Below are 19,808 nucleotides of genomic sequence, written 5' to 3'. Positions count from 1 at the left end.
TATTATGATTTAATATATTATACCTACATATTAAGATATTATAAGATGGTTTATTTGAGAGATCAGGGAACCATTTATCTTTTGAGCAGCACAATAAAATGTATTATTGAGTCTCTTTGCATTTCTTTACATGTTGTACCTGTATGCAGTGCATAATGCTGTGAACCCCCCAAAATACTGCCTGCTCAGGCAGAGAACGTCAGAGTTGACAGAGAACTTTTGTACCGAGATTCTTGAGATCGCTGAACTTGATCTAAACTGGTTTATCTCTCTCTGGTTTTCTCAACCTGAAACTTACTCTGAAACTCTGAGTTTGTTCAACAAGCTTCATGCAACAGGCCACTGGTGACTAAATGCAGTGTCTACATTTATGCTGACATAGAGGTTCAATCCTGAATCTCAAGTGCATCAAATGTAGAAGTGATGTGCTTTCTTTTGGAACAAAGAGAACAAAGACACGAGTATTCTTACTATTTGCCCAGCTTTTCCTGGTGAACCTTGAATGCCTTGAATACCAGCAGACCCCTATAGAGAAAAACTTGATTATTTTCAACACAACTAAGGGTACTTATCTGAGTGAACATAATGACAAGCTCCAATGGGTTTTAATATCATTTATATGAGATGAAAATAGAATACAAGAAAGTACAGTTCCCCCAAAACGTATTCAGACACTTAAGCCACACTTAAAATTGTACAGATTTCATTGCATTACACACAAAATAACAAACAATCTGTAAAGAATTTATGCTAGAGCTTTTCTAATTACTAACTTGACTTTTCTGAGCCATGACATTTCCCAGCTGGTGTCAAGGTGATTTTTAGTGACATATGAAGTCAGTTTTCCTCAAGTTCACACAGGTGTCCAAGGCAGACAAAACATGTGCAGTTCATCGCATCAACTACATTTTGTCAGATGTGCTTGTGCAATCTTTCTTTTGATTTATTGCCACATGGTTTGACATTTTGTTATCTAATGCAATGGCATTCATACATTTTTTTAAGGGCGACGTTTGAAAGAATGACGTGTTCATGATTATTGCGAAATTGATTTGAGCTGACAGTCATTCCACCAGAAGTTTACAGTCTTCATAGTGATGGAGCTCTGGCAAACTGCATATCATACACGTGAATGCCATAATAACATACATTTGGCAAACATTCAATATCATAATATCAAGTATGGTATTAACATCTGATACCATCAGTGATAGGATTATTAAATTGCATAATTTTGATGAACTGTACTTACGGAAATTATGTAATTATAAACGTAATTATGGTCTGCATGCTGAAATTATGGGCTAATAAGGGGCTATTGGAGGATGTTATGAATTTAGTTAAAGTAATACTTCATCCAAAAATTAAATTCTGCTATTATTTACTCACCCTCTTGACAATAGCTTTGTGTGAGAAACCGCCAGAAAGGTGCTATTTACTGAAAACCTTGATCTCCGCCAAAGTCTGAGATGTTATTCGCATCCATGTCCGGATTCATAAATAGCATGCTAAACATAGTGCCAGATTTGTTCTGCTGCAAGACAATTTTCTATTTAACTAATTTTACCTTGCTGAATCCCTTCAGCATAATTCTACAGATTTACCCCACATATCAGTGCAGAAAATGCATCTGCAGAATCCCTCTGGGTCAAATTATGGCTGATTTTATGAATTCTGTAGGAGTCTTTTTTAGCAATGCTCCACCAGAAATGTAAAGATTTTACTATGTAGTGCAAATGATGTTATTTTACTGTCAATGATAAAACAACAATGCCCAATCATTTATGAAACCATCACTTTCTTGACTATCTTCTCTGTCTAATTTAAAACTGACCTTTTCACCTGGATTGCCAGGTGGCCCGGTTGAGCCTGGAATACCACTCTCACCCTAAAGAAAACAAACAGACAAATAAATATCCTGATGTGTGTGTGGGGGAAATTGCATACACACAAAATGTGCCCTGAAATGTGCTTATGCAATTTCCCACACACACATATGGGATTTATAAAAAAATGCAAAAAGCAACATTTATACATCAGGCCTAAGTTGGAGGAAAGCTTGCCTTGCAAAATACTGTTTGTTTTATATTGAATACAGCAAATATACTGCACTTATAAACTGATGAGCCAAAACATTATGACCACCAGCCTAACATGCTGTTGGTCCTCCACATGCCACCAAAACAGCGCCGACCTGCCGAGACATGGACTCTACTAGACCCCAGAAGTTTTCCTGTGGTATTTCAAGGCACCAAGACATTAGCAGCAGATCCTTCAAGATGTGAAGCCGCCCTCGATCGGACTTGCTGGTACAGAACATCCCACAGATGCTCAATCAGATTGAGATCTGGGGAATTTGGAGGCCAAGTCAACACTTGAACTCTTCATCATGTTCCTCAAAACAATCCAGAACAATGTGTGCAGTATGGCAGGGCACATTATCTTGCTGAAATAGGCCAGGGAATACTATTGCCATGAAGGGGTGTACCTAGTCTATAATGATGTTTAGGTAGGTAGCACGTGTCAAATGAACGTCCACATGAATGGCTGGACCCAGGGTTTCTCAGCAGAACATTACCCAGAGCATCACATTCCCTCCACCGGCTTGTCATCTTCCCATAGTGCATCCTGGTGCCATCTCTTCCACAGGTGAATGGGGCAAAAATTAAGCTGTCTAAATGATGAAAAAGAAAACAGGACTCATCGGACCAGGCGACCTTTTTCCACTGTCCCAAGGTCCAGTTCCGATTCTCAGTGCCCATTGTAGCCACATTCGATGGTGGACAGGGGTCATCATGGACACTCTGACTGGTCTGCGGCTTCACAACCCCACATGCAGCAGGGTGTAATGCACTGTGTGTTGTGACACATTCCTCCCGTAACCATCATTAAAATTTTCTGTGACTTGTGCCACAGTAGAACTTCTGTCGGTTTGGACCAGAAAGGATATCCTTGGTTCCCCTTGCGCATCGATATGCCTTGGGTTCGCAACACCCTGTCACCGGTTTGTGGTTTGTCCCTCCTCAGATCACTGTCGGTAGTACTCACCACTGCTGACTGGGAGCACCCCACAAGCCTTGCCGTTTTAATGATGCTCTGACCCAGTCATCTGGCCATAACAATTTGGCCCTTGTCAAAGTCGCTTTACTCCTGCCCATTTCTCCTGCATTCAACACGTTGACTGCGAGAACTGATTGTTCGCTTACCATCTAATCTACCAAGACCTTGACATGCAGCCTTGTTAGGAGAAGATCAACGTTACTCACGTTATGAGTAGGCATTATGTTTTGGCTCATCAGTGTATTTACAGCAAATACATTTTTTTATAAATCCTGATGTGTGCGTGGGAATTTCGTACACAAATTAAAGGGTCCATTTTGTGCGTACACAACGTTGTAAATCAGGCCTCCATTGGTTATAGTCTTATATTGAATACAGTGAATATAATTATAAAACTGCCTAGTTTAAAAAGTATAGCATTACTTAAAAACAACTTTTTATTTTCAAATATAATTTATTTTGCTCAGTAAGACTAAATTGTTAGCACATTGGAAAAGTTAAATGTAAGAATAAAAGGGACTAAAATTGCTCCTTACTGCATTCCCAGAGCTTCCCTTCTCTCCCATTTGCCCATCAGCTCCACGCGGCCCCTGCTCAAACCAAGAGAGAAAAGTACTGTGATCAAGTGAAGCACGAGGCTGTAAGGGGCAGTTATATACATTTTTACACTTATATACTTATATACATATACACTTGCATCCATACCTCCATGCCAGGAGGACCTTGAAGGCCAGGGCTTCCTCTCCAACCTGGGACACCCTTCAAGAAAGAAAGAGATTTATCTGACCCACCTGAAGAGTCAGTCATGCAAATGGTGCAGAATAACAATGAGATTTTATAAGAACACTTTCATCCATTTTATACTCCCATGTAATATTCTGCCCTTCATAGATGCTACAACATTTAAACATGAAATTAGCCATTCAGAGGTAATAAAGTTAATTGTCAAAGTTCATTCAATTATTTACCAGTGACCAATGTCAGCAAGAATGTTTACATCTATAACCCTTAAATACAAGAATTCCATTGCTTGCAAAATGAATGTGAAAGCATCAGTCGCTCAGTTGATTGTAATGTAATTCAATCATCATTGAATGAACGCATTGCATTACTGAGTTACAGAAAACAGGGTCCGAAATTAACTTTTTAGCCTACCACCTACGGCTGGTTGATGAATAAAATAACCAGGCTGTCATTTCTTACCAAATTCTGATTTATCCCATTTTTAATTAGATTCCACAAGTGGATTTTACAGACATGAGAGACAATGCAATACTGTCAGCAAGTTTAAAAGTGGACTGCTCTTTTTAAATTATTATTTATAAGATATTTAATTGCCTAAAAGTCCATTTAAAGTTATTTTTCAGAATATCAATTTACTACAAACAAAACTCATAATGTGTATGGTATCTTAAAATACACATTGTCAAATGCACAACAAGTCAGTCACCAGTCTCATAAGCCTTAAAGGTGCACCCTGTAATTTTTTCCTCATTAAAAAGGTTTAACCCCTAAAGACATGAATTGTAATTTTGACACATATGTCTTAAATCATGATGACTAACATTAAAATGAAGACTCCAGTCATGTCAGTAACCTTATAAAAGCTGTTTTATTCTACATGGAGAGGGTCCACACATGGGGGTGGCCATGTTAAAATCACATGACCAGATGAATACTATTTGCTTAATCTCAGTAACATCCTGTTATTTGACACTTTCATTAATTGACTAAAGTTATCATGACTGACTGTGAATATTACATTTCTACAATGACATCTGAAACTGAAAACTATTGATTTTAAATGATGCAGTAACCAAACCACTAGGTGTCAGTGTAAGTCCAAGATGACACAAAGACAAAAGTTACTGAGTGCACCTTTAATATAAATATGACGCAGTAACAGTTTATGGTTTACTTTGAGTGAGTTATTCAATTAATTCTGTCAGATTACTGAATCACTGCTTCTACTGATTTGAAGTCTTTTTAATTCACTAAAATTAGCTGGCTCATAAGAGTCATTTATTAGGGAATTGGACTAAACTGGTCGTGCTTTATGTTTCTGGTGGTTTCTGCAACAAGGTTATGGCACCGCTGAAAAGTAGAATACATGTTCAAGAACCATTGATGGAACAAAACATAACTAAAAACATTTAGTTGCTGTATTTAAGTCAAGTCAACCTTTATTTATAGAGCACATTTAAAAACAAAAGAAGTTGACCCAAAGTGCTTTACAGATCAAACAAATAAATATACAATGACAGAGTGATATATATATATATATATATATAGTATATATATATATATATATATATATATATATATATATATATATATATATATATATATATATATATATATATATATATATATATAGAACATAAAAATAAAAAAGAATTAGGACCTATCACAGAAAAGGCATGATAGCCCTTAGATCTATAGCGACAACAAGGAACCCTCAATAGAAGTTGATCAGAACAACTTAGCACTCTAGAGGCTCTAGTGGGGGAGTAAGGGTGTAGAGGGTCGCTGATATATTGGGGTGCAAGACCAGAGAGTGTCTTGTACACATAAAGAAAATTTTTTAAATCCCCCTGGATTTCACAGGAAGCCAGACTAAATGCTAAAACTGGGGAAATGTGATCCCTCTATCCCTGTAAAAGCCTAAGATAACTTTAGTAGAGGTTATCACATTTTGAGGGAGACCAATGTACAATGAGTTACAATAGTCTAACCTTGATGTAATAAGTGAGTGGATCACAATTTCCAAGTCTTTTTGTTAAAGAAAATGTTTTATTTTAGCAATAGTTCCCTTTACAAAAAGTTTCACTATGATGCTGCGCTTTTGCTAAGCGCTACGGGGAACAATCCTGCATTGTGAACAGCTGTGAATTTGTGTGTAACACGTCAATGAACATTGACCGGAATTTATAGCCTCGGCTGGTGATGAACATTAGATGCACCTGTGGCCAGGCTATAAAGTAGAGGCGTCACCAGCGTGTCATCAGATATTTTTCATTCAGAGCATACTGTGCTGTGTGTCTCACAAACCTGTTAAAAAACTTTCTTCCCTTTTGTTAGGAGTTAGAAATTGTTAGGCAGTGCACAGAACTTTCTTACTCGATGCCCCGGTTTCGCTTTCTAGTCTCTTCGAGACGCCATCAATACAGTTATCTCCAGATTCCAGGAGGTGAAAAGCCACGAGGAAGCCTTTGGGCAGTTTCTTGCTAGCCGCACTCAGGGGGCGGGGCCGTCGGCCACCCAGTCTCGCCCCGATTCTGCAAGGAGGGAGGCTCAAAACAGAGCGTGGCGAGTCGTGCTCCCCCTCGTAGGGACTGGGGACAGGCTCGTCGCCCTCAGCAGCCGCCCAAGAAAGACCTCAGGGCTGTGATTTCTAAAAGAAAGAAACCCTGACGGGCTTGTACCCATCCTTGTGAGGGTAGTTCCCTCCGGATGGGGCGCGTGTATCACCCACTTCGGCCCTCCCGATACCCTCACGAAACCTCTTCACTCCTGCCGCCTTTGGTGTTTCGGGTGATTGAGGCTTCCAACAAAGAGTTGGGTGTACCGTTGCTTCCTGCCTTAATCCAGGACACGGAACACTCAACACCCCCTCAACAGGAAGTGTTGAAATTAGCACCCATCTCAGAGAACCTGGCAGCATGGAAACTTCTGCCAGGTATTTCTATGTGGGTTCTAAAGACAGTAGAACGAGGCTACAGAATTCAATTCGCTCGCCGCCCTCCGCGTTTCAACAGCATGGGTCCCACTACCGTAAGACCGGAGCAGGCATGTCTACTGAAAAGAACTGCAAAATCTCTTGGTAAAAGGGGCCATAGAACATGTTTCCCATCCAGAGTAAAAGTCAGGCTATTACAGCAGATACTTCCTGGTTCCCAAGAAGGGTGGGGGGTTGCGTCCGATTCTAGATCTTCGAGGCTTGAACCGCTTGGTCAAGGTGTTCAAGTTCAAGATGCTAACTGTCAAATCGGTCGTGTCTCAGATCCAACATCACGATTGGCTGGTCACAATCGATGTCATGGACGCATATTTCCATATTGGAATTCTGCCACAGCACAGGAAGTTCCTGAGGTTCACTTTAGGGGACGAAGCCTTCCAGTATCGGGTTCTTCCATTCGGCCTAGCCCTATCACCCCGCACATTCACGAAATGCATGGATGCAGCACTGGCTCCTTTGCGACTCCAGGGCATACACATTCTGAATTATTTAGACGACTGGCTGATACTAGCACAGTCTCAAGAACTGGCAGTTCAGCACAGAGACATCGTCTTGGCTCATCTAGGTTCTCTGGGTCTGAGACTCAACGTCCAAAAGAACGTTCTTTCTCCGACCCAGGAAATTAACTATCTAGGGATTATATGGAACTCGATCACGATGCGGGCACAGTTGTCTCCCGCTCGTGTCAGGTCCATCCAGAACTCCCTGAGCAATCTCAGGCTAGGTCAAAGTTGCACTGTTCGTCAGTATCAACGAATACTAGGTCTCATGGCTTCTGCGTCCATGGTGATTCCTTTGGGCCTTCTCCATATGAGACCGTTTCAGCTGTGGCTAAAAGCCAGGGGATTTCATATAAGGCAAATAAGGGTTATGCGCCAAGTGCTTCGTTCCCTTTCTATGTGGTTCAGACCCCGGTTTCTTACCTTGGGTCCCACTCTCGGTGCGTCATGTCGTCGCAGGATGCTAACGACAGACGCCTCTCTGAAGGGTTGGGGTACGGTCTTAAGTGGTCGTCCAGCCCAAGGGGAATGGGAGGGTCATCAGCTCGATTGGCACATCAACTGCCTCGAGCTGATGCCGGTATTTCTGGCCCTGAAATACTTCCTCCGACATCTGAGAGGCTGCCATGTCCTTGTGCGGATGGACAACACAGCAGCAGTCTCCTACATAAACCATCAAGGAGGTCTACGTTCTCGCCACCTGAATTTGCTGGCACGTCGGATTCTCCTTTGGGCCCAGGGCAAGCTCCTGTCACTCAGGGCCATTTATATCCCTGGACGCCTGAATGTGGGAGCAGATTTTTTGTCCAGACAAAACATACCGAGGGGCGAGTGGAAACTCCACCCCGAGGTAGTACAACAAATTTGGGAGAGATTTTACAGAGCAGAAGTGGACCTCTTCGCCTCTCAAGAGACTGTGCAATGTCCCCTCTACTTCTCTCTGAGTCACCCAGCCCCCCTGGGTCTGGACGCGATGGCGCATACATGGCCCAGAATGTGTCTGTCTGCGTTTCCCCCGGTTTCTCTGCTCCCGGGAGTCTTGGCCAGAGTTCGCCAGCAAGGGTCTTGCCTCTTACTGATAGCGCCTCACTGGCCGAACAGGATTTGGTTCTCAGAGATGATATCTCTCCTCGACGGCTAGACTTGGGCGATTCCAGACAGTAGGGACCTTCTGTCTCAGGCACAGGGGACAATATTTAATCCCCGGCCCGAATTGTGGAAACTTCATGTTTGGCCCCTGAAGGGTACCAACTGAGGGAGACAGGGCTGTCGCCTGAAGTTATCGAGACCATTCTTAGTGCTAGTGCTCCCTCCACCAGAATAATCTACACCAATAAATGGGGTGTCTTCGAAAGGTGGTGCAGTTTACATGTTGCAGATCTAGTTAACTGCCAAATTGTTTCAGTTCTGGACTTTCTGCAGGAAAAACTGTCAGCAGGCATATGCCTCGCTACTCTCAGGGTTTATGTGGCCGCCATTTTGGCTTGCCATGCCTTGATGGATGGGGGTGCCTTTGGGGAGGCACCCTCTACTCGCTCGCTTCATTCATGGAGCCAGGCGACTGAGGCCTCCTGTTAGGACCAGAACTCCCTCATGGGACTTAGCAATAGTCCTGGAGGGTCTGGTTGAGACCCCCTTTGAACCTCTAGAGTCAGCGTCTGACAGACTTCTGACTCTCAAGCTGGTTTTTCTTGTGGCGATTACCTCTCTTAAGAGAATCGGGGATCTACAGGCTCTGTCTGTTGCCGGCCTGTTTAAAGTTTGCCCCAGGTATGGCCAAAGCTATCCTGCATCCTCATCCTGACTATGTCACATTGGGTGAGGGATGCTATTGCCCTGGCCTATGAAGCGCGCGGTCAAGCTTCGCCAGTATGTGTCAGGGCTCACTCCACCAGAGGGGTCGCCTCCTCTAAAGCCTTGGCTAGAGGGGTCCCTCTGCAGCAGGTTTGTGATGCGGCAGGCTGGTTCTCTCCGCACACATTCATCAGATTTTATAGTTTGGATGTTCATGCTACTCCGGGCTCTTACGTCCATGAGTCGACATCCCAAGCTAATGCCTGAACAAGTTTGTGACGTGGCAGGCTGGTCCTCTCCATGCACATTCATCAGTTTCTATGGCAGGCTCATGCCTGAACAAGTTCGTGATGCGGTAGGCTGGTCTTTTCTGCACACGTTCATCGAACTTTATGGGTTAGATGTTTCTGCTACTCCGGACTCTTACATACTTGAGTCGACATCTCAAGCTCACGTCTGAAAATGTTTGTGATGCGGCAGGCTGGTCCTCTCCGCACACATTCATCAGATTTTATAGTTTGGATGTTCATGCTACTCCGGGCTCTTACGTCCTTGAGTCGACATCCCAAGCTCACACCTGAACAAGTTTGTGACGCGGCAGGCTGGTCCTCTCCGTGCACATTCATCAGTTTTTATGGCAGGCTCATGCCTGAACAAGTTTGTGATGCGGCAGGCTGGTCCTTTCCGCACACGTTCATCAAACTTTATGGGTTAGATGTTTCTGGTACTCCGGGCTCTTACGCCCTTGAGTCCACATCAAGCTCATGTCTGAGACCTCTCGCGTTTTTGTGAGCACAGTTCACAACCGTAGGGGTCCGGACAGCCCCAGTGCGGCGGCGTGGGTATTGCGTTCCCTGTAGCGCTTGGCAAAAGCGCAGCATCATAGTGAAGCTTTTTGTAAAGGGAACGTCTCGGGTTACATGTGTAACCCCTGTTCCCTGAAAAAAGCGGAACGAGATGCTGCGCTTTTTTGCCGCACTGGGATGTCCCAGGACTGCTCTTCAGAAAAAGGTATCTGACGACACGCTGGTGATGCCTCTACTTTATAGCCTGGCCACAGGTGCATCTAATGATCATCACCAGCCGAGGCTATAAATTCCAGTCAATGTTCATTGACGTGTTACACAAAAATTCACAGCTGTTCACAATGCAGGATTGTTCCCCGTAGCGCTTAGCAAAAGCGCAGCATCTCGTTCCGCTTTTTTCAGGGAACAAGGGTTACACATGTAACCCGAGACGATCTCAGGTGGAAAAAGCTACCCTTGACAACAGCACTGATCTGCTTATTGAAAGTAACGAGGAGCCTAAAATCACTCCAAGACTCCTCACATGATCTTGTACATTCAACGACAGATGACCTAACTGGGCAACCAGGCCAGGAAAGGAGGACACGGAGGAACATAAATCAGAACTTTGATTTTGCTTTTATTTAATTGTAAAAAATTGTTTGCCAGCCAATGTTTAATATTTTTGAAGCAATTTGGGGCATTATCAAATGAACACCTTTGTATACACTCACTGGGAAATGAAACTTGGAATCATCAGCATAACAGTGAAGATATGCTGTACTCCTGAAAAATAGAGCTCAGAGGAAGCATATTCAGGGAAAATAGTAAGGGTCCTAAATTCGACCCTTGAGTGCCACCACATGATAATTGAGCCAACGTAGAAGAAAAATTCCCTAAATTTACAGAAAACCTCTTTTCTTTTAGATAGGAGGAAAACAACTGGAGGGCCATACCCTGGATGCCAACCATACACTCAAGACGAGTGAGAAGAATATTATGGTCGATAGTGTCGAATGTGGATCTAATAAATCCAATGAGATTTAATAACACTAAGATCTAATAAAACTATGGATTCAGATGAACCTGAATCCATGGAGAGTAAAATATCATTAGTGACTTTCAACAATGCAGATTCAGTGCTGTGCAAGGGTCTGAAACAACTGAAATGTGTCTAAAATGTTAAATGTATTTAGATAAGAGTAGAGCTGCGAATAAACAACTCTCTCCAAAATCTTGGAATTAAAAGGCAGTTTGGCGATTGGTCTGTAATTGTTGTGTATTGCCGGATCCCAAAAAAGGGATTTTTTCCTTGTTTTTTTTTCATCAAAGGATGTAGAATTGCATGTTTAAAACTACTTGGAACTTTTCCATTTGCTAATGAACTGTTAATTATAGCTGTCGCACTGGAACTGATAGTCATGAAAACCTTTTTAGAAAGCGTGGAGAAAGAATATCCATCTTGCAACTAGAACACTTCATCTTGGAGATTACATCTGCTAAATTTACTGACTTAACTGGTTGAAAGTGAGTCCTGGAGCTGTAATTGGAAGGTATTAGTGGTTTATTAGCACCTTTAATTTGCTAAATATTTTGAGTAAAGAAGTTTAAAAATGTCTCACAGGTCTCTTGAGTTGCGTCCAGAAAAGCATTTCTAGTAGGGTTTAAAACAGAATAAATTGTTTTGAACAATACTTTTGGTCAATTTGCATTATCAGAGATTACTTTAGATAAAAACTTGTCAAAAGAGACCTGAAGCTTGTCTCTTTTCCACTTGCACTCTGCTTTTCTACAAAGAACACGGTTGACATCATTTAGCCAAGGCTGTGAAACACCCTTAACTCTCCTTGGCTTAAGCGGAGCGATGTTTATTTTTGTTATTCTGAAAAAAAAATTGGCAGTATACGAGTGAATGGCCCAGGAGTGACGTAAGGGCTGAGAAAAAGTAGGGAGAGGACAAGAGGACAGACAGACTCATGCACAATCGAATAATGGTCAGAAATGCCAAAGTCTAAGACCTCTCAGAGATACCATAAGTTGACACAAGATCTAATGCATGACACATATTGTGAATAGGACCAGTGACATGTCATACAAAATTGAAAGACTTAAAGATAAATTCATTTTCCAGAAGTTTTTATGGACAGCCTACATGAATATTAAAATCCCCAAGAATCAGGATTCTATCACCATGTGACACTAGTCTTGAGAGAAAGTCGGAAAATTGTTGGATGAAGTCCCTATTATTACATTTTATTGTAATCATTACCGGAAAAATAACTTGCACATCCATTTGAAATCCGAGAGAGGTCTTCCCTGCTTTCCAATGGCATTAACAGTCCTAAACACTGCCTTCATCTTGCTTTTAGATTTACAGCTAACTGATGGTTTCTATAAGCAGGGGGAATGAATTATTATGAAATGATTTAAGCAGAGTTATTCTATCTAGAAATTCTCTGGTAATGGCGGCAAACAAAGCAAACTTGACAGTACGCCAACAGAGCCCTTTGAGGACAAAAACTGGAACATGCTACATTTACTTTTATTAGATGACACAGGCATTAATAGAATTGAAACAGCGGTAAACTGACAGTGTTTGACCGATGTATTAAACCCGCTGACACTGCAAAATTTACTGGCCAGATAGAAAATGTACCCACATATGGAGCTTGGTGGGGGTTATTTCCTAACAATGCGAAAAGTTAAGGTTTCTAGATTAAAATATTTTCTAATGACAATTTGAGAGCTTGTGAATGAAAAGCTGCTACAATGTAAGAATTGGCCTGATAACGTTCAGAGTAGGCATTTAGTGTTCAACTCAGCACCTAGGCAGTTGCTAAGGTGTTTTCAGAGTGGTGTTGCTGGGTGGTTGCCTACTGTGCCAAGTAAAAAGAGCAAAATCTGAAGTTTTTATGGCCCTGTTTCCATCTGGTATTACAATGTTTTTCGGGTGATCTGATCTCATGGGGTCAGGTGAAACCAATGGTTGTTTAGACCTGGTCACTTAAATGCATCTCCTGTGACCACTTGTATTTGGATTTGGAGGCGAGGGTCGCTGTTTCATGATGACATACATCAATCACTATGTCAGTGTGTTACTGCATGATATAAAAGCACAACAAAGTCAGAAAAGACAAAGAAAGTGAGAGAAAAAAAACAGCCAGCTGTTTCTCCAAGATACAGTTGAAATTTATTTTAAACATAAGTGCAACATGTCAAGCAGAATTATTCATTATTTTTGTGGATTACCTGTTTTAAAGGAGTGTTCATTCTTTTCATCTGTGACACATCCCCCAAACTCTTTAAAAAGGTGATTTTTGTCCCACGCATTTTTCCAAGCTAAACCCATAATGAGTCCAAATGGTGGATTTGTATACAGTATTCTTTGCGTTTTGTTACTTTGGGCTGATTGAGCGACCATCCAGCCAATCACAGGTGAGTTTCATGACCCGAAACAACCCTTACGTAATAGGCCATCAGTCAGACAGTCTAAGCTACACAACACTGTTCATTTCTATAAAGTTGCTTTCAACAATGCTCATTTATTCATGTTTTATATCGCCACTGATGTTGATCTAAATTAATAATCTAGAGATGAGGGACACAAAAATAAGTTATTTATCAGCATATCATTCTTGATTGACAGCATTATGTGAAATGCACTGCAGAAAAAAACACAATGACAATCCTTCTTTTATGCACACATTGTAAATTACGTTTATATCAGCGCCCGAGTCTTCATTAAGTTATGCTTTTTACATTATTGTTGTGAGATGATAGTTTGATCGGTTGTTTTGCCAATTTTAGCAAATTACTAGATCTGTGTTAAACATGTAAAGCTATTTTTAATATCAGCTCCTGTTTTTTTTACCTCTATGTTGGTGTGCATTCGACAAACTGTAGAAAAAAATATAGATCTGTTGTGTTCTTGTAGACACACTTTTTTTATACATGAAACCGTACAGACGGTAATGAAACTCATAATTGTTATAAGACTATTATTGTTGTCATGCTCAGCAGCTCACAAACTGTAGGGAAATTATAGATTTGCTTTGTTCTTATAATGCTTAAAACCTCTACTAAAGTCTCTTTGTAGGTCTGTAGCTCTTGTGATGTGTATGTATATGCTTTTTTAAATTTTCAGATTGGACTGTAAAGTTTAAACTCTTGTTTAATGGGTCAAAAGTTTGAATCCAGGGTGTGCAGGGTGAATCCAGTCAGGCTTCCCTAGCAACCAATTGGCCCGGTTGCTAGGGTGGGTAGAGCCATGTTGGGTTAACCTCCTCGTGGTCTCTAAAATGTGGTTCTCGTTCTCAGTGGGGCACGTGGTGAGTTGTGCGTGGATGCCGCGGAGAATAGCGTGAGCCTCCACATGCACTACGTCTCTGCATTAAAGCACTCAACAAGCCACGCGATAAGATGCGCAGATTGACGTCTCAGACACGTCCTCCGCCACCCAGATTGAGGTGAGAAACTACGCCACCATGAAGACTTAGAGCACATTGGGAATTGGGCATTCCAAATTGGGGAGAAAATACAAAAAGTTTAATAAACTCTTGTTTTAGCGGTGCTCTGCTGTTGCCGGGATGCATACAGGACAGATTAGCATTTACACAAGTCAAGTGGTTTTTAACACCTCAACTGTGTTGTGGACACATGCGTTTTTGACCACATTCATATGTGGTTTCTGTGATCTGTTCACAAACTCTTTTAAACCCCGTTTAGACCTGTATTTAGAACTGACCACATGTGATTGGCTCACCCGAAATGCATCTTAATACCAGGTGGAAATGGGGCCTAAGATATTCTGGTGCCTAGATAAGAGTGGGGCATGAGCAATAACAATAATGGGTGAGAGCAATAATAATAACTTGCTTAAGCAAGCACCACTTATTACACATGTCCTAATAGAAGTTATAAGCAGTGTGTGTAGTACAAATTCCTTTAAAAAGGACATTTGTTTTTAGCACAATGGAGATTTCAAAGAAGCCTGCAAAGTTCTTCTTGAGCATACACTTTATTATTAGCACGTGCCAACTCTGCACGCCTACACGTAACATTTGTGGACACTCCAGTTGGACGATGACACTTATTTCTTTGTTTCTGAGACCCCACTGGCTTTTTGTGATTCATACTTTTTTGAATCACCCTCATTGTTGACGCGTGAGAATTCCTGTTTACATGGAATGATTGTATAGAACTGCCAAGACTCAAAGGGCACTAAATATTCTTCTACATGGAATTCTTCTATTTATTTTAACAGACAGTCTAACAGTGAAGGCATATATTCAAGTACTTCATAAATATTTAGATTTGGAACGTTTGCACAGAAAAGGTTATGTTAGGAACATTAAATGTGGGTTAATGACAAATGTTACCAGTCTTATAAAAAAAGCATGTGACGAAATATGCTTTGCATCACTAAACATAGTGTTGTTTATGATTTGGGTGAGCAGGCATGGATAATGTGAATACCTATTCATAAAGATACAAATGCTTGCGAGTATGGCATCCAGGTGTTGCCTCATTGCAAGTTTCAGAGCTTTTTGGTGGTCATTTGCTTTCATGCTCAACCAATTTTTCAGTCAAACTAATCCGTACGCAGAAAAACAGCAGCTGCAGCCAACATTGCAATCCTACAAACACGCCTACAAACTTATTTACAGCTCCATTGTGCTTGATCTAGTTTCACTCCCTTGGACAGGATGTATAGCACTTTTATGGAAACAATGACTTTGTACCGATCTCGACCGCTGAAAGCCTGACTGATTGAGCCCACTAGATATTCATCAACTCTAGATCATGTTCTACTTTGGAGCAAATTCTATTTTGGTCATGACAACTCTCTATTTAGCATGATAATGTGGGTATGACATATTGATAGGATATTGGTCTTGGTGAATTAGATCGCTACGCTGCAGCTGCAGCTGAAGAGCAAATACACAGACGTGCTACTGCTAATAGAAACACAAACATAATGAGTTGAGCATGTGGACATGCTGCTGCTGCTGCACTATTAGAAAAACACAAGGCATGCTGCATCAAGCATGTATGACATGCTGCTACACAATTAGACATAAACACAATCCCCAACAAAGCAGGGAAGCTGCACAAATGCACAAAACAAAACACAGCCCCCCAGACAGACAGATCTAATGCCAAGACTTGTGCACTGCTGCTACTACGAAAAGCCATGTGCATTTAGTGTATGCTAGCTACAGTATGTGTGCCTTGGCCTGTTTGGCTGATGGCATAACGCTAATAAACTAAATCTCTATGTGTGCCTGAACCTCCATGTCAAAAATCTTAAATGGCTATTGACCTGAATCATAATGTGTATCTGGAACAAGAAAGCCCAGAGCTTTTTTAACTAGTGACTTTAGCTATGTGTAGTTATTTAAACTAATGACCTAATATAGCGATGTTTGCAAGGGGCTAATTTGGCTACGGCCTTGGTAAGTACTTAACATGCAAGATGGTAGAAGAAAAAGCCCCAGCAACCACCTGAGCAAATAGTATTTTCTGAGAAAATGTAGAGGATGCAAGTTGACTGCTTCCCGATTACACTTCAAAGGACCTGTCAGCCTACACCATGTGAGCTGATTTGTTTGGCATATCACATGTGAGCATGCTGATTGGCTAACAGATAACATGTTCAAAGAACCCACCAGCTTGTGCCATTTAGAGTTTCATGCCTGAACTTAATTTACTTGAGGGTCTAGTTTACCTTACAGCAACAAATGTTTGAAATCTTGCCTATTTTGCAATAAAATTATTATAAAATGTGCATATGCCATGCCTAATAACATGCCTTATTATCTCTTGTACCTTACTTAATTTAACCTGTCAAAGAGCCCTGATCTTTTTGAATAGAGGGCATGTTTGTGCTGAAATAAAAATTTGGCACAGCCCTAAATTTCTTAATCTGGTTTGCAGTTTGTTCATGAATAGAGTACAACATTTCCTGCCCACAGTTTTAGCATATTAGTTCCAGAGGTCTTTTCCCATAATTTTTTTCCATGGGGATTATATAAAATTCTTCATAAAAGAGTTCTAAGCCATGAACCAAACCATTGAGGTGAATCACAATATTACAAACTTTGTTTTGAAGAGAATTTGAAAATCAGACAAAAGACAGTGTATCTAACTTAAGGAAATGAACTACATTCCCATGAAGCATTGTGATTGACTCATATTAAAAATTATGGAAATATCTAAAATTATAGATATTAAGTAGTTGATAAGTCTAGAATTGATGACAATTATGTTCAGTTAGGAAACTCTTGTCAAAACATTTAAAAAATGGTACTCACCACATGGAATGGCATCTGGTTACAGCAGCGCTGTACTGTTTAACGTTCACATGACTTCCATGGTCACCTTCACTATAGTTCTCTCTCTTGCTTTCCACATCCAAGGATTTATGTCTCACATCGATTCTTCAGACCCAGAAGAGGCTGTTTTCTTAGACAATCTGGGGTCTATTATGAGATCCAGAAATCCCTACCCGCAAACACCAAAAGGAATATCATTCTTTTGGGCAAGACGCACATCTCTATTTCAGATTGGCTGATGTCCAAAATCCTTGAGCATTTGATTACACAAAAAATATCCCTGCCAACAGGTTTGTCTCATTAGCTGTTAGAATTCTTCCTGTCCTCTCAGGATTGCTCAGCTCCTACTTCTCCTCAGTCCACAGACGCCACTACCAATGCTAAGACTAAGCGCAAACATTTAAATGTCAACTTGATCCACCCATTCCACCTGCAAAAACATTGGTATTTAGATGAGGCTGCAGTTGATGTCCCCATTGTTGAAGAGATCCTTGCCTTGAGAGAGTCTATTGACAAGCTAGACAGCAGGATTTTAGCGCTTGAGAATCCCAATGCACGGCCCTCCTCTGCCTGTCTCGCTGCCGCTCCAGTTTCTTCAACGGAACGTTGTGACACCTCGCAAAATGACATCACTTAACGTTTTTCTCTGGAATCAAGGTCCCTGCTTTTGCCAACGGCGCCCCATTCATACCACATACAGCAGCCATACCAACCAACCTCCGAGTAATGATGTAAATTTAATCAAAATTTTCAAAAAGCCAACATTATGGGTGACTTCAAAATTATGCTTCTCCATCCATTCCAAAGATATATATTTGGGGTTATCCTCTATCATCTGCAGGGCTTTGCTGTCCGAAACAGTGCAAGTCCCAAACCAGGCAGTGATGCAGCTGCTCAGGATGCTCTCAATATTCCCTCTATAAGTGGTGGTCAAATCTATACTGCCCTTCATCTAACTTTCAGTTGCCATAGTAGTCCTCAGATCTTCAACACTCTTTCGGAGGCACTTTGCTGGATCCTCCTCTATGCATACGAACTACCGTTTACATCTTCTGAATGACTTCCTAGTGGTTGATTTTTCCCCAGTTCCTTGAAAGATCCTAGTATATCCACTCTGAATTGTCCATAAACATGCTGTGCCCCTCTCCGAGGAGAAAACGATCAGACCAACCATGACAAACTGGTAAATCTAGACCAAGGCTGCCAGCAAGACATGCACTTCTGTGCACACCTTTTAAATGATTGGAATGGTTAATCTTCTTTTGACAATGACTACTCTGAATTCTCAAACTCTCTCCAAATTTACACCCACACAGCTCCCTCGAAAGGCTTTGCGTAATATTTGGAAGCAAGCGGTTCGCAGAATCATGAGTCAAAATCCACTGTGCTTTTTGGATTCTACCCCATGATAATTGCATGCCTTATGTGGGGTGAGGAATGGTGTTGAAAAACAATTGCTATCCTATGAGACAACCAAGCAGTAGGCAACTTAATAAATAAAGGTCGCTAATTGATTCTAACTATAGATCACCTAGTTAGTCGATTTAGCTGGACTTGCATAAGAATCTTATTCTAAATGTAACCTACATTCCAGGTTCAAACAGTAACAAAGCTGACACTCTTTCCCGTTTTAATTTTCAGAAATGTTGCGCTCTTTGCCCAAAAGCCCTGCCCACTGGCATAATATGCCTACCTTTCAGTCAAGTCACTTTAGACTAGTTTACTTTCTTCATACATGACTACTACCACCATATAAATGAGGTCTGGGGTGACTAAATCTACACTTAAATTTTATGACTCTGCCTGGGCGTATTTCTCATCTTTTTGTGCTGCTTTCTCTGTTCCTGTCCTTCCAATTAACCTGTCTATTTTATGTGCATACATAGTCCACTGTTTTACATATCGAAAAAAATGCAACCAGATTCTATCAAAGCAACCCTAGCAGGCATTCAGTTCCATCTGTGCTCCAGGGATCCTAATATAATTTGTCTTCTTGGCAACCCATCCATTCAGCTGCTCCTGAACAGCTTAAAGAAAGAATTCCGTAAAGGCTAAGACTAATGATTACCTCACACTCTACCATTACTATATAAAATGGTGCACTGTTAAATATTTGGTGTTTTAGATACTTATGCTAATAACCTTATAGAGATTGTTTTTCTCAAAGTTTTCTTCGAGTTTGGTATTAAAATATAAAAACTGTTACCTTGATTCCTCTTTAAGACATCACGATTACAGATATTTCTCTAGAGAGCTACCAATTCACTGTCTTTTTGAAACATTAAAAAAACTGACATGCACAGTAAATGAACACCAATTTTCATAGATCAAACTTACACAGTTTTTTCCTCTCTCTCTCTCTCTGCAAAATCTTTGTACCCCTGATCCCGAAACTCTACCTCCCCCTCTGATCTTCTCTTCCTAATAGCCAACAGAAAACCTATGACAAGTTTGTGTTTTGCCTCCAAGCTGAAGCAACTTAGTCTACTCAATGAACTCGATCCAGAGGTATACACAACCCACTCTCTCAGGATCAAAGTGGCAACTACTGCAGCACAGAGGGTTTCCACGGCCACCTTAAAAGAAATGGGTTGTT

At 41.2% G+C, this 19,808-nt stretch overlaps 1 protein-coding gene across 2 annotated transcripts in view; it reads right to left on the bottom strand.

The window, feature by feature from the left end:
- The window catches only part of LOC127660463 (collagen alpha-1(XXI) chain-like), a 155,569-nt gene that overhangs the window by 60,096 nt on the left and 75,665 nt on the right, over positions 1 to 19,808 (bottom strand). For both annotated transcript variants that reach the window (XM_052150713.1, XM_052150714.1), the window contains exons 11-14: positions 3,766 to 3,819; positions 3,597 to 3,650; positions 1,835 to 1,888; positions 472 to 525 (exon numbers count right to left, since the gene is read on the bottom strand). In XM_052150713.1, the coding sequence (XP_052006673.1) occupies positions 472 to 525; positions 1,835 to 1,888; positions 3,597 to 3,650; positions 3,766 to 3,819 (216 nt within the window). The remainder of the gene's footprint in view (positions 1 to 471; positions 526 to 1,834; positions 1,889 to 3,596; positions 3,651 to 3,765; positions 3,820 to 19,808) is intronic.

Source organism: Xyrauchen texanus, chromosome 20 (genome assembly GCF_025860055.1).
Source record: "Xyrauchen texanus isolate HMW12.3.18 chromosome 20, RBS_HiC_50CHRs, whole genome shotgun sequence".
Classification (NCBI taxonomy): Eukaryota; Metazoa; Chordata; class Actinopteri; order Cypriniformes; family Catostomidae; genus Xyrauchen; species Xyrauchen texanus.
The sequence above is the reverse complement of the archived record's forward strand: the minus strand, read 5'-3'. Positions and strand labels throughout refer to the sequence as shown.